At 34.2% G+C, this 15,546-nt stretch overlaps 1 protein-coding gene across 1 annotated transcript; it reads left to right on the forward strand.

Annotated features, from left to right (window-relative positions):
* Window positions 1–15: 15 nt before the first annotated feature.
* LOC138327866 (97 kDa heat shock protein-like) lies at window positions 16–14,985 on the forward strand. The gene is made up of 18 exons (XM_069274296.1): window positions 16–351; window positions 2,170–2,374; window positions 2,715–2,837; window positions 3,098–3,197; window positions 4,489–4,622; window positions 5,360–5,604; window positions 5,903–5,979; window positions 6,427–6,578; window positions 6,719–6,822; window positions 7,528–7,661; window positions 8,379–8,632; window positions 8,903–8,950; window positions 9,408–9,536; window positions 10,052–10,177; window positions 10,973–11,080; window positions 11,314–11,433; window positions 12,696–12,857; window positions 13,267–14,985. The coding sequence occupies exons 1-18, from the start codon at window positions 245–247 to the stop codon at window positions 13,450–13,452; spliced, it is 2,514 nt and encodes an 837-aa protein (XP_069130397.1). The 5' UTR covers window positions 16–244; the 3' UTR covers window positions 13,453–14,985.
* The last annotated feature ends 561 nt before the right edge of the window (window positions 14,986–15,546 follow it).

Consider the following 15,546-nt stretch of genomic DNA (forward strand, 5'->3'; position numbering starts at 1 on the left):
GAATTTTCTGCCGTACAGTGATTTCTGGGAAGACACCATTGAAGGCGTTTTGGGTTCACGTGTGTTCCAGAAGATTCGCCGACAGAATATATCAACTGGAAGTACCAGACGCATGTTTATCTTTAAAGACGATATCTAGCGAGTACTATAACTATATTCACGGACTAAATAATAGTTGATTTTAGCATTATTCTAATTTGCCTCGCAGAAATCATTTTGGTGATCGATTGACAAAAAAAGGAGAATGTCTGTTGTCGGCTTCGATCTAGGATGCCTCACCTGTTTTGTCGGTGTGGCTCGGGCAGGAGGCATAGAGACCATCGCAAACGAATACAGCGATCGGTGTACCCCGTAAGTATGATTAATTTATCTTTTGAGTTTTCACAATTATATGGATGACGATGTAAATAAAATGATCACCGGTTAATGCCAGTGTATTGTGACTCATGAGGTTACCCCCAGGTTGCATAGTCAATATCACTCTAATAGGGTTTCCATTTCCTTTGTCAGTACAGGAATCCGCCTTGATTGAAATGTTATATTTGCATGGAAGTATAATCAGTCTGTTACAAGCACACAAGAACAATCTTGATATTAGTCTCTGAATGTATAAAATTGTGATAAGTTTAGTGTTCTGCCTATTTTGATTAAAAAATGACTGTTTATTTAGACAAATACAATGACATTCCACAAAGAGGGAACATGAAAATCAGATCATCCCTTCATTCCCAAGACCCTGCCGTTGAGACATATAACTCCACGGAGGAAAAAATAGATTTTATTTATTTATTTAAATATGATTATTTATTGAGATCCTCTCATTTTCTTTGCTTAAAAACAATAGGATGTGGGGACTGTCTGACCACTTGACGTTGTAAAAATGATTTATTAGAGATACACATTCAACCATTTCAACATCATGTAAAGACATTTATTTTTAGGGCAAGTATAATCTCGCCCTATTGATTTCCTTGTCGGGTGTGGAGTCTGTTTACATCCGCTATGTGCAGATTCAAACTGCGCACATTATACTGGAAGTCACTGTCTGATACTGTTTAATAGATTTCGCCATGATTAAGGGACACCAACCTTTCAAAATTAAGAGATATCTATCAGCAATGTTCTTCTGTAAATTAACAAGTGACATCGATGGACATTAAATAATGCTAAACACATTCATTTTGTGTAAACTTCAAGTGGTGTAACATACAAACTCTTGTATCGGTCACGATATTATAAGCACCTGATCGCATTTGGAAACCTCTGGAACAATACAATGGGAATCAGGTTTATGTAGTCAATAAAAGAAAGTGACGAAACGGATAACTTTTAGTACAGGCCAAAGACATTTACAGTGTTACTCAGCAGATTAAATTTAATTTATTTCACATCAGCCTAGGTCCTAGGACCATAGACCGTATTTGCTACGGTTCTAATAAATATTTATGAAATCACCCAGCCTTACGTAAGAGAAACAGAATAAAAAAAAACCATTATATAATATCAGTCCGTATGCCTAAGCTCTAGATCTAATGTACCCAGAAAGGCATTCAAGCATGACACAGGTAAGTCACCACGTGCAAAGAGACTGGACAGTGCTGTAGCGGACGACTATTTTGAACAGCGAAACAAGTCTATCGTATCAATATCAATAAGATAACAAATAAACTTCTATGTAACAAAGAACACAATTAACAAAGTTCAAAGTAATTTCACATTTATAGTTCTGATACGTACTTTAAAGGAAATTATTTATTACAATACATCAAGGACATAAACCATCTCCCAAGGATAATGAGCGATAGTGCTACGTACGTACACCTGTTGCCGAGGATGATTTCATATAGGCTTGCGAGTATATATGTATATCTGGGGGTTATTTATAAATTAGGCGTTATAGTTTTGTATGTGCAAAATATCTCAACGCAGAAGCCTTATACATGTAGATGTATATCGTTCTGGAAATTAAGGTTTTAGAAAGTAATTAGAGAGCACTTAATGTCTAACAGACATATTTCTAGTTCTTTTATTATTTTTTGTTGTAAATTCTTTTTAAGGCCTGATTTAACCACCATTTTGTAGGAAATTCTTTACTGGTGTAAATTTTTAACAATTGGTTTTAGATTTTATGGTAGCCTTGATATATAATAATTTTAATTTACCTTCCAGAGCGTATGTATCCATGAATGAGAAAAACCGCTGCATGGGAGTTTCTGCAAAAAACCAGAACACAACTAACTTAAAAAATACAGTATCTTGCTTCAAACGCTTGATAGGACGGAAGTTCAATGACCCTTTAGTACAGGAAGAATTGAAATGTTACTTCAAACCATACGAGGTCACGGAGGGACCGGGAGGAGAGATTGCAATACAGGTAAGGGAGTGAAAGGTTACAGGTTACTAAGAGTCTCAGAAATATGGTATGGGAACAATTTAAAAACTCATGAATTCATTTGAAAGGGAAGGCATCAGAAAATATGTTGTAACAATGGATCTACCAAGTTAATAAAAAAAAAGAAAGAAAAGTTTTTTCAAAGAAGTATGGAATGCAACATTAATTCAGTCACAGTACTTGTTTGAATGAAGAATTCACAAATTCAAATGTTCAAAATACTATCAATGCTCAGACAGCATTAACATGTGAAGTGTTTTGTATATAATTGAAAATGTGCATTAAAATGAAATAAATTTGGTGTTCTTTTTCTATTGTACAGGTGAATTATATGGGAGAGAAACAGACTTTCACACCTACACAGATGACGGCCATGTTACTGACCAAGCTCAAGGAGACATCTGAGGCAGCCTTGAAGACTAAAGTTGTTGATGTCGTGGTATCGGTAGGTTAAACTTTGTATGAATTTAAAGACCATGAACAAAGAAAATTGTATTTGAAATACAAATTTATGAAAGACTCACATATTATTAGCTTGCTGAGAGCTGAGATATCCTATTTATTGTGTTGAATAAACAAAAAAAAAACATTTTCTGATACATATATAAAATGTGCAAAGTGGAATCTAGGAAACAAAATAACTGTTCATATGACTTTGATGATATAGGTACCATCAGTATTTAAAACCTCATTTTTTCATTTTAGGTTCCTGCATTTTTCACAGATATTGAACGTCGTGCAATGTTGGATGCATGTCAAGTGGCTGGTCTGAATTGTCTCAAAGTTATGAGCGACACAACAGCGGGTATGTATCTTCTTTTTTCTTTGTATAAGCTAAATTGTTGATGGGTTAAAGAACATCACAGACAATGTAGATAATCTTGAAAAGATTGGAAATGCTATAATAAAGCATATTTTGCTATCATGCTTGATACTCCACCTTTGCTGCTGGCTGTTAATAGGGCTTTAAACCAAAACAAACTGATTTTTTGTAGGCTAAGTTTACTAGTAGAGGTTTGAGGTCTGTCACATTCATATTAAACATCCAAATCATAGGTAATTAGCACGCTGGTAAGTCAAGGACCCACTATAGACTAATATGTAGAGAAAAGTAAGGAACTCCTCTTTGATGCAAAATTGGGTAATTAAGTTCAAACTGCTGTAAAAAACATATCCAGACCAGATATCTCAACAGCTTTGGTCTTAATTAAAAGTTAAGATGTTATTCTCCAAGAAGATAACAAGAAGTCATCCTGAACAAGTCTATTTTTTTTCACAAATAGCCTCGAAGCTTGAAAAATTGATGAATTTCCTTTAGTCGGACATGATCGAGAACATTTTTGCAAACGAAATATATTCACTACACTGAAAACACGGCAGCCTATAATAACAGGCTTTGACGTAAACGAACATCAGGTGAGGAAAACAAACGTATTTACTTGTTTGACGCTTCATTCAAATCCCCCTCTCATGGTCCTTATGTTGTTTTTCAGTGCTAATAGTTAGCCGGGTCAGGTTGACTGCCATTTCGCCACTATCTTGAAAATTGTGTAACTCAGCCAATGAGATTAGGCTTTACAGAACTTTCAAGATAGTGGCAAAATGGCAGTCAACCTGACCAGGATAATTTTTAGCGCTGAAAAAGACATAAGGACCACAAGAAGGGGAATTGAATACAGGTTATTTATACAGTAAATATCATTTGGAGGAATAATAAAGGTCGCATAAGACAGGAAGTCACTGAATACAGGGGTCGTTAAGACAGGTTTGACTGTATATTAGTCTATAGTGGGTCTTTGACTTACCAGCGTGGTAAATACCTATGTCCGAATCAAAGCACCCTTCCTGCTGTTCCATCTTGCTGTAGATGACAACATTCAATAGGGTGCCAGATAAATTTGGAAAACTTTGACAGATTGGTTATTTATTGCCAATTTTGTCACTTAATTCCAAACAGGCAGCATAAAATTATTTACCTTATTTTCCTTGTGTTAGAAAAATCTAAATGTGTACTCTTCAGGGTGAATGAGTTGATATTGTCAATCATGAATTATATAGATTGATATGATCTTTATTTACTTGTTTGTGCACTGCAGCATCTCTGGCCTATGGTATATACAAACAAGACCTACCAACAGAGACAGAAAAGGCCCGTACTGTGGTGTTTGTAGATATGGGGTATTGTTCTACACAGGTAGCAGCTGTAGCATTCAACAAAGGAAAGCTGAAGGTAAGTAGCTGAGATCCTTTCTGGCGGTTACAAAGTTATTTAAAACCCATCAAAATAATAATGTAAGATGAAGAGGATGGTGCTTAGAGAAGGTGTCTTCATCTTTGAAATTCTGTCGTAATACCCACCCTGCGCTTTATCATAGCAAAACTGATCAACAGAATACAATTACAGAAAGCAACAATGTTCTTCAAAGTTAAACAGTGTCCCTTTATTTAATCCATGAAATGATCAAACTACCTTTCTTATCTGTTGTCGCACGCAGAAATTTTAGGCTTGCTATGAAAAAATCCAAGAGTGGATATTATGACAATGATAGTAACCCCTGGAATAAAGAAGATGTACTGGACAGGATTAGGAACTATCATTTATTACATGGCAAAATGGGCACATCTGTTAAGGATGAATACAACTTGATAAAGAGTCAGAAATGAATAGATACAATAAAGGAAGAATATTAAAAAATATATTACAAGAATAGTACAGTAAAGCATGTTTATGATGAACATGTTTAAAACTACTTCATGGCTATAGTGTAGTATTTGTCATTCCAATCAAGGTTCCTATAAGCTGTTTGTTACACGAGTATGAAAAACTATAAAATTATGGAAGAAATTTTGTTGGTCCCGAGAGGTTCATTATAACCATATTTTGCTGTATATATACAGACTCCAAGAAGAAAATGCATCATTGGATTAATAAGTATAAAAACTCTTTAATATAAATCCTTTATGCAGATCTTGGGTGTGGAATGTGACCGTAAACTTGGTGGCAGAGACTTTGACAATGAACTTGTAAAATACTTTGTGGATGACTTCAAAACACGGTTCAAAGTAGATGCAATGACACGGCCAAAGGCCCTGGTGCGTCTGACTCAGGAGTGTGAGAAATTGAAAAAGCTGATGAGTGCAAACTCCACCCCTATCCCCATCAATATAGAGTGTTTCATGGATGACAAAGATGTCAGTGGCAGAATGGATAGGTATGATGGTGATATGACAACTGTAAATCAGATTTCTTCCACGGTTTTGTGATCTCGATTTCTAATGAAGGTTGAGCTTTTGCGAAATGAATTTGAATAACTTTCATTTGAATTCACCTTGAATTCTATAACAAGCAGAAGAAAGCTAGTTTGATTTAAAGTGTCTATATTGGATGGAGAACTCCATGAATGTTATACATTATGGTTTAATTGACTACCAATATGTAAGGATCTCACATTAATGAATAGTTTTCATTGGTTTTACCTACATGCTTAATTTTGCTTCTGTTGATTTCAGGGAGAAATTTGAAGAACTGATAAAGCACTTGATGGTGAAGGCAGAGAATCTATTTAAAGCCTTATTACAAAACACAAGTAAGTACTATATGCAATGAAAACAATTCTGCGCCTTAATGTCCTAAGCAGAGACTCTACATTAACACTAAACTTCACATTCTCCTAGTCTCTTATGTTTCATGTCACTCTTGAAAATAATACCATATAGCCTGTTATTTTCATGATTTTGACTTAAAACAACAATAATTGAATTTTAATATGTTAAGATTTCTGCAATCTGACTATCCGGGTAGAGATGAATCAACCATTTCTCAATATTTCACATATAAAATGTTGGCTATCATAGCAACGCCCTGCGTTATCCCCCAAAAACAACTGGCTACCTCGTATGTGTTGTGTAAAATGATACTGCTCCATATTGAAAGGTGACTCTTTTGAATTGGTAACAAAATAATGCCTGTTAATTTTATTACCTAGATTTCTCTTATAGACACTACATACTCAATGATTAATAATTTATTTCAGAGTTATCGTCCAATGATATCTACTCTGTGGAGATTGTTGGGGGCAGTTCCAGAATACCAGCTGTTAAGAATATGGTACAACAGGTGTTTTCCAAGGAGCCCAGCACAACACTTAATGCTGATGAGGCTGTAGCCAGAGGCTGTGCCCTACAGGTTAGAATCTGTCTTTTCAGTACAAGTCAGTCTATATATATTTATTGACTCTATAATCTTTCACATGGAAAGTTTTGTTAGGAATCTCATAATGATTAAATAGATGTAGTATTTTCAACGCTAATATTTCTAAATTTCAGTGTGCTATCTTGTCACCAACGTTCCGTGTGCGAGATTTCTCCATTATTGATGCACAGCCCTATCCAATTACACTGAGCTGGGAGGGTAACATGGAGGACGATAAGTAAGTAAAAGTCATGACGTACATACTCAAGCATTCTGTGCCGCCCATGTGTAAACTCTTACTAATTAACTTTCTGGACAAGTATTGGAATTGTCTGAACTTGTTTTGAATAAAATTCAAATAATACCAAACCTTATTTTTCATTTTCCCATATAAAAAAAAGAAAATTGATTTTTACATATAAAATGGTATCAATATCTGAGGAGTTGCCTCCCTTTATACTTTAAGATTTATCTACATTAGTTTTAGATAACATTGATGACTATTAATTACACTGGAACCCAATTAGTTTGAAATCAGATATTTTGAAATACTGATAATTTCAAAAATGAATTGTTATTATCCTGTCCAGCTAAGATGTAAATGCCTTTTTACCTTAGGCCGTTTTCGTTTATTCGAAACAATCGGTTCGACCGTTTGTAAAAGACTTTATTTCAAGTATAAATCCTGACAGACCTTCAGTTTTTGATACAGGCCTGTGAGGGCTTTGTCAAGGCTCGTCAGAAAACAATATAAAATCAATAAGTCGGCCTTTCATTCTTTAAATGAACAACAAGGTTCAACCAGTTAAACCACATAATTGAAAACGGCCTAGGTCATATTGAAATCTGGATAATTTGAAGAGATTCTTTATTCCTTCAATATAACCAGGTTCCACTGTATATTAGACATAATTAAAAACTTGTACTGTGTATGGTGTTTCAGCACATTGGAAGTATTCCCTAAATTCCACCAGATTCCATTTGCAAAAATGATGACATTTTATCGCAAAGAACCATTCCAACTAGAATCGTACTACACTCACGCCAAAGATGTACCCATACCTGATCCACATATTGGTAAGTCAGTTATAGTATCTTAGTCATGTGACCTGGCCTTAATTTCTTGAAACAAAATGCTCTGACTTAAGTCAAAGCATGACCACTGTGGTTAGCCAATCAGTGTCTCGTCTACGAAATCTTCGGTGTGGTTGATTCTCTCGGAAATATAAACGGCGAACAGTATGACCCAAGATGTTCAGATTCTATGCCAGGGGTCATGCTGAGTGGGCCCGAAACAGGGCATCGTTAGATCTTGTATTGAAGCGTAACTTAGAGCATTGTAGTGCCACTAGTGGAGCATAATTACAAGTTTTATTTTAATTTGATTGTTAATAATTTTTTAATCATTTCCAGAATATCCTTGAAATATTACATTCACTTTCCTCTTCTTTTATATAAGCTAACCCAGGCAAAGTTACGTCTGTGGGGGTATAACTGACACCCAAAATGTGACCATTATGACATCGCTTATGTTGACATGGTAACGTATACTGATCACCGTCAAAATGGCTGTTCCATGTTGTAGATTAAATTGTTGTTGATAAACTGTTTTCCTAGTCCAACTAAAAAACGGTCTTCCTATGGCATCTATGGTCTATATAGATGCCATAGGCAGACAGTTTAATGCTTAAATATTTTTTTATTAATTTTCTGTTACCTCTATACCTGAAATCTCCATATTTTTGAGTTTGTTTGTGGGAGGAAACACTTATAATAATGTTTTGTGCTTTTCAGGGCGTTTCAGTGTGAAAAACGTTGCACCTCAGAAGGATGGGTCAAGCTCAAAGGTCAAAGTCAAGGTCAGAGTTAACAACCATGGAATCTTCACAGTGTCTTCAGCCTCAATGACAGAGAAATTGGAGGATGAGTCTCAGGGAGATCAAAATGGCCTAGAGGCTATGGAAACAGACTCCGAGAAAAAGTCTGAGGATAACGGACAAGGAGACCCTCAATCACAGAACAGCACAGATGGACAGACCACTGAAGAGGTACATAAACTTTAAAAGTCATAGAAATGTCTAACGCTATCTTAAGATAAAATAAGCTGTTATGTGTATGCTGAATCTCCTAAAAGGTGCAGGGTTCCTGATAAAGTTCAAAGTGACATGCAAATTTATATTTCATTATTTCATACTGTTGAATAAAACGTCTCAGCAATCATGATGGAAGATGGAATGTTTTTACAGTTAATTTTGTTATAAACAATTAATATAATAAATAGCACAATATTGAATAGGTAAATTACATATATGTTACAGACACCAATGCAAACGGACCAGGACCAGCAGTCACAAGATAAGAAAGCTGTAAGTGTTCTCACGACCTTGTTTCTCATTTCATTTCAGAATATTTTATTGTTAGATGGTCAATACAAATGCCTATATTAGCCCTCTCCTGTCTCCTTGTATCTGATTTACAGTTGTATTGACCTACTCAAATTGTTCACATATAAATCTTCTATGAACTTTTGAATTATTATTTGTTAAGGATAAATACAAATGTAGTGGATCTGTTAAATGAGCTCCTCAGCAATTAAAGGTCAAAGGGAAACTATATATTTGACCTGTACATATGTACACAACTTAGCAAATTTTGTATCTTTAAGTTTTCCAGAAAAATGATATTCTAGCTGTTTAGTCGATCTATAACAATTTTTCCTATATGATCTCGGTAAATAAAAATGTTTTGCTTAAAACTACAGGGCAGTAATTTATAAACATACTGTGAAAAAAGCCCAATACTTATGTTATGGAATAATTGCAGGAAGATAAAACAACAGAAAAGGAAGAAAAAAAGAAAAAGAAGAAAACAGTCAAAGTAATAGATCTTCCTGTTGAGTCTCGAGTTCCACAAATGTCCAAGGATCAACTGCATCTGTTGGTGGAGAGAGAGGTTTGTTGGTTGTGTTGCTAAAGATGATAATCACAATAGGATTTTGTTAAATGCCTCTTAATTTTGTAAAAGTAACTGTAAACTATTAATATGGGTGCAATCAAATTTATTGCAAAATTTATTTGGAACAGGTTTCATTTGTAATAATAGCTTTACTAAAAACGTTATGTAGAAAATGTGATTAGCTCAGTCATATTTTAGTGCAAAATGTCTAGCTAAAAATATGATTATTGTTGAAATATGTACATTTACAATATTCCATTAGAATAACTATCTGTCATCTAAGTGATTGCAAACATCAAGTAACTGCTATCAATAGTTGGATTTCCTTCATAAATTCTTGCTCTATTGGAGTTCTTAGTTGGTGTTTTTGGACTGGACTATTCGTACAAATAATAGGTCCCATACTCTGGAAACGTAAAAAATTCTCAAATATTTTGTGTGTTATAACATATGTTTCAGTTTTGCTATAACGAAAGTGTAAAAACGAATTGTTTATTTTTGGTATTACACAGAACCAGATGATTATGCAGGACAAGTTGGAAATGGAGAGAACTCATGCTAAGAACGCTGTTGAGGAATATGTGTATGACCTTCGTGACAAACTTTATACACAACTTGAGGAGTTTGCTAAGGAGGAAGTAAGTTAAGAGATTAGAACATGTGCCTCAAATGTATTACTACATACTAGTTATTGTAAAAGTTTTGTTGAGGACACAAAATATTTCAAGTCTACCTCATTCAACCCCTGAAATTTCCTAATGCGCTCTTTCAGCCTAAAATTAGAAAAGTTCATTTGTGTGTACAGGGGGGTGAATGAGGGAATCAATATTCTTTAACCAGGGCTTTTTTTCAACATGATCTGGGGCCAAAAATCGGCCCCATTCCCCATGGCAAAACCACTAAATTGTTCCCAATTTAAGCCTTAAATTTCCTAAAATCAAAATTTCTTGAAAACTATCAAAAATATTGCATGAACTTAGTTAAGACTTAAACTATTTGTGAAATGGCTTCAGAAAAGTAAACTACATTGGAAATAAAAAAAAAATCTTCTTTGTTATGCTTTATTTCATATTTTATAATTTACCTCAAATCCTGGTTTTGTCGCACATTTTCCCAAATTCAAAGGCACAGGCCCCAATTCCCAAGCAGTGAGAAAAATCCCTCTTAACATACTCTCACAGGGTCTAGTTATATTTACTATCAAGTAGAAATACAAAAATCCATGTATTGTGATTCGTTATAAGTTTCTATAAAATAACTATCAATTCACTATAATTTGTCAGAATCTGTTTTAAGAATAAAATTTCCTGGTTCTGTGATATCTATCCTGCAATTCTTAACAGTTTCTTACACAAGGAAAATGAAATGTCAATATTAAAAGACTAAAGAATCAAGATGAAAGTTGACTTATCTAAAAACATGACTGTTTGTAGGAGCGTTCAACATTTAGTAAACGTCTTGGTGAAACAGAGGACTGGCTGTACGATGAGGGAGAGGACCAACTCAAACAGGTGTACATTGACAAATTGGCTGAACTCAAGGTAAGAGTCACACATATATTCTAAAGATTATTGCTGAATTTAAAAAAAAATTATTTGTCTTCAATGAAAAACATACCAAAGGAGATTCATAACTTCTTATGAGTCAAATTGTTGAACAGCAATAACATAAATAAGATGCAAAGGATTAATTGATATTGTGAATTGTTAAAGGTTTATGAAATGTTAAAAGTTAAATTAGACCCTGTATACAAGTTACTGACATTGTTTTCCAGAAAATGGGAAATCCAATTCAGGAAAGATTCAATGAATTCCAAGAACGACCATTGGCTTTTGAAGACTTTGGGAAGGCAGTTATGTTGGTGCGGAAGTTCTTGGATCTTTGTGCTCAAAAGGTGAGGAACTCTATTATTCAAAGTCCATGTTTATTTGACAGTATTTTGTAAACCTAACTTTAAAGCATGTTACTATGGTCTTTGTGTAACGAGGTTTGACTAGTTTATTACTGATGTTGGACAAGGTTGTATGGAAGACAAAAAAAGAGATTATCACATTTTTTGAGGGAGACAGTAATAATGACCTACAATAAAGCTTGTCATATGGTAGGATGTGACTGTTGTAGAACTTTAGTGATCACTGATCACAGTATTAGATGTAGTATAAAGTTTGTCTCAGAACCAACTATTAAATGTACTCTGATAGTGTAAAATTAAATGTACTCTGATAGCGTAAAGTTTGTCTGGACCAACTATTAAAAGTACTGTAAAGCAACTTATGTTATCTTAAATTTTGCATTATTTCATGTGATATTAAGTCTTTACAAAAAATAAATCGCTGCAAAACAGTTCAACCTCAAATTGTTGTGAAAACAGTTCAACTTCAAATCGTTGTAAAAACGCTGTTTTGACTGTTAGGCATGATACATGGATTTAAGCCACTGTGAAATAAGAAGTTGATGTGCATTAATAAAATAATTTTAAAAGACTGTTTCTGTAAGTGGTACAAGTTATACTCTGATCCTGTCTTTCAGAGAGGAGAGGAAACATTGATATTGATTTTGTCTATTTTATATACTAATATTTTGGACTGGATTCTTCAGTCTTTCATAATGCTATTTCCTTGATACAGGTATTTGTAATGCAGATCACTTTGCTAATTTATATTTCTTTCATGGCCCTTCAGGTAGGGCTTTAGAATTGTACCTGCTGCCCTTATTGCATGATCGTAAAAGGCGACTAAATTTAGGATCTTATCTTTCCCCTTCTTCCTAACTGACTTTATCTTTCCTAATGCCACCCTTGGCACTGCCTCACTTTTGGCCTTGAGTTTGGCATGCTTCAATGATACAGCACTATAAAAAGGGCAACAGTTCCACTATACAAGAAGACACAACACAAATATACCACAGTCTCCCCAAACACGCACCTCGCACAACATACACGCAACACACCGCATACATGGGAGGCCATCCTAACATGACCATAGCTGTTAATAGGACGTTAATTAATCAAACAAACAAAAAAATATTCCTTTAGTTCCATTGAAGACAGTACGTTGTAAACTTCATTTCGCTCTGATCCTAACGATATGAAACCATTTTTTCACATTTAAAGTATTATCACAGCTTGTCTAACTTGCTATGTATTGTGTTTGTCAGGACGAGAAGTATAGTCACATTGAGAGTAAGGATGTAGACAAAGTAGCCAAGTGTCTGAAAGAGAAGGAAGACTGGTACAATACCAAACTCAATCAACAGAACGCCCTGAAAACATACGAAAAACCCATCGTACTGGCCTCACAGATCCGACAGGAGAAACAGGTACATAGAACTGCTCTTCTTATTTAAGATATTGGAAAATTAAGTTTAATATTTGCCATATCATATGATGAATTAATAAAATTATTATTGCTAAAAGTTAATAACAAAGATATTGCCTAGGATGAAACTATTCTACAATTCTATGAGTCCCTTATGTCTTGTGGTATCAATCAATCAATAGATCTATAATACATATTCATTTTTAGCATAGTGCTAGCAAGATTCTATCTTTCAATGACTACTATTTTAAGTGTTCATATTGTAATTTTCACTTCATTTGGCTTTTTTAAGTCATTATAAATATTTCAAAATCATCGATACATTGTATTTCAAGGATAATTTACAGTTAGAGAAAAACTAGAATTTAATGAACAGATTGGTAATAGAAATAATTGTGTTTCTTTTACAGTTATTAGAAAGCACATGCAATCCTATCATGAATAAATCCAAGCCTAAACCCAAGGAAGAACCACCCAAAGATGACAAGAAGGATAAGAAAAGTGAAACAGAAACACCCGCTGAAAATTCACAAACAGAAGAAAAACCTACAGCCGAGTCAACAGAGGCCCCAAAAGTGGACATGGATGTAGATTGATGGAGGCCCTTTTAGATTTATAAACAAACAAAAGTACTGCTTTGAAGGCAGAAATGGTGGGATCATCTTGACTACTTTGTGAAGGCCATATTGGCGGTCAGGCTTTGCATGAGAAATATCAATAATAGATTTTTCCGCTATCGAGATTTCACAGGAAGCGCTTGTCCATGTAATAACTGTATATATTTAATTATTCTACTCCTTGGAATGGGGTTGAGCTAGAAATGTATATACAGAATGCTGAGGAAGGATTTGGATTCTAGACAGGACATTTATACTACAGGGAGTCATAGAGCATGTTAGATCAAAACAAACTTTTACAGCTTATTGGCTAAAACATAACTGTGGAAGAATGTTGATGTATTGCTATTAAGTTATTATTACACACGTTCATATCGTAAAGTTTAAACCTTTACAGTTTGACTAGGTAGCTATGTCACCTAGTCACAGAGTTACAGCACTTCCATTGTGTTTATATGTGTCGACATTCAGCAGGGGCTATGGTCACCTTAACTACCTTTTATAGTCAGAGCATATCAATGTAGGAATGTTGTCAGACCTGTTTATTGTTTAAGAAAGATCTTGAAAATTTTACAAAATGGGACAAATCTTGTTTTGTCTTTTAATCAGAACTATGAACATAAAAATGGCAGTCATTGAAGTCAGAGAGATGAAAAGTCACTATGTCATATCAATGAATATTCAGGTAATTAGTGATATAACATGAAACAAAATATTGCTGTTATTATAATTGGTGATACTTTTTATAACAAACTGGTTGTCTGCATTAAAAGAGCAACATTTCACCAAATATATATATAAAAAAAACTCAGCATTGATGAATGTTCCTCAGTTTTAGGGGTTGAAAAACTCAGTAGCCTGATATATCATGTCTTTATTAATCTTTGTTAACAAAACTCTGGCACGTAGACAAGAAGTATTTGTAAGGCCTCATTAAATGGGGGTGAGAATATGATAACAGTGAGTCTAGTCACCATACAATGAAGCAATCCCACACCTGTTGAACTTAATGTATACAGTGGTAATTACATATTTGATATTTTCATTTTGTGTATGGATCAGCAATGAAACAATAATGATTTCTTCATTAATAATCTGTTTATTCAGTTCTTGTTAATGTAATATTTGACATTTCTGAAACAATTGTTGCTTTTGTTTAATGTTAAAGTACTAATATGCTGCAAAAAAAACTTATTTGTTGATTACAGTTTGTGCAACTTAAATATTTAGGCTAAAATCATGTTTTTCGTTTCTATTGCATGGTATCTTGACCGATTTCAGTGGGATGTTTTCCTCGGCTGTTTGTGAAATGTTAGTCAGGACCAGGCTTTAGTATTGATGAAATAGTATTTCTGAATCTGTGGTTAACACAAACGTAACATTAGCATTGCGTCAACTGCACATTACATTGTATTTATTTCTGTTTGTACATTTCATGTTGTTAACATGATTCACGTTGATCAATTGTGATGAATGTGTCTGAGAAATAAAGGATGAAAATTTTATGTTAAACAGTTGTTTTGTGTTTACTCTTGCCTAAGACTGGAATGATACATTCGCCAATTTAACTCTTTTAAGTGTCAGACTTTGTCCAATGTACGGTAAAACTACTTCTATGTGACTGTATTTGACATTGGATAGTATCCTAAGCTCTATGACTGTAAACCAACTTATTTTTGTGGTAAATTAATTTCACGTTTACAGGCTTAACAATTTATTCACAAATTACATTTTGTAAGCAATATAGTTCTACTGTACCTATGCACAAAGCATTTTCACAGCAATTAATTTTTGTTATTACTTCTGTTATACACAAAAATTAAATGTACAAAAAAAGCAGTATACAGTATACCCTGGTGTCTGGAACAAGATGTGACTGGATGGGGTGTACTTATCCTGTGTCTCTAACAGCATGCTTCAGTGAGATTGCATGCGCACTAATAAGACTAGGTCTGCCAACATTAGAGTATAGACGTACGAGAAACAATATGATCGAAACGTTTAAGATACACAATGACATAGATTTAGTGGACAAAGATATTCACACTCCATAATTAGACAAACTAGAGGTTA

This window comes from Argopecten irradians, chromosome 7 (genome assembly GCF_041381155.1).
Source record: "Argopecten irradians isolate NY chromosome 7, Ai_NY, whole genome shotgun sequence".
NCBI classification, from domain to species: domain Eukaryota; kingdom Metazoa; phylum Mollusca; class Bivalvia; order Pectinida; family Pectinidae; genus Argopecten; species Argopecten irradians.

What these genes read in the sequence shown, in the direction of transcription:
- LOC138327866 (XM_069274296.1), top strand. Translation starts at nt 245, where the DNA reads ATGTCTGTTGTCGGCTTCGATCTAGGATGCCTCACCTGTTTTGTCGGT. An exon ending in TACAGCGATCGGTGTACCCC is followed by an intron (nt 352 to 2,169) that starts GTAAGTATGATT and finishes TTTACCTTCCAG; the next exon opens with AGCGTATGTATCCATGAATG. An exon ending in TCAACAAAGGAAAGCTGAAG is followed by an intron (nt 4,623 to 5,359) that starts GTAAGTAGCTGA and finishes TCCTTTATGCAG; the next exon opens with ATCTTGGGTGTGGAATGTGA.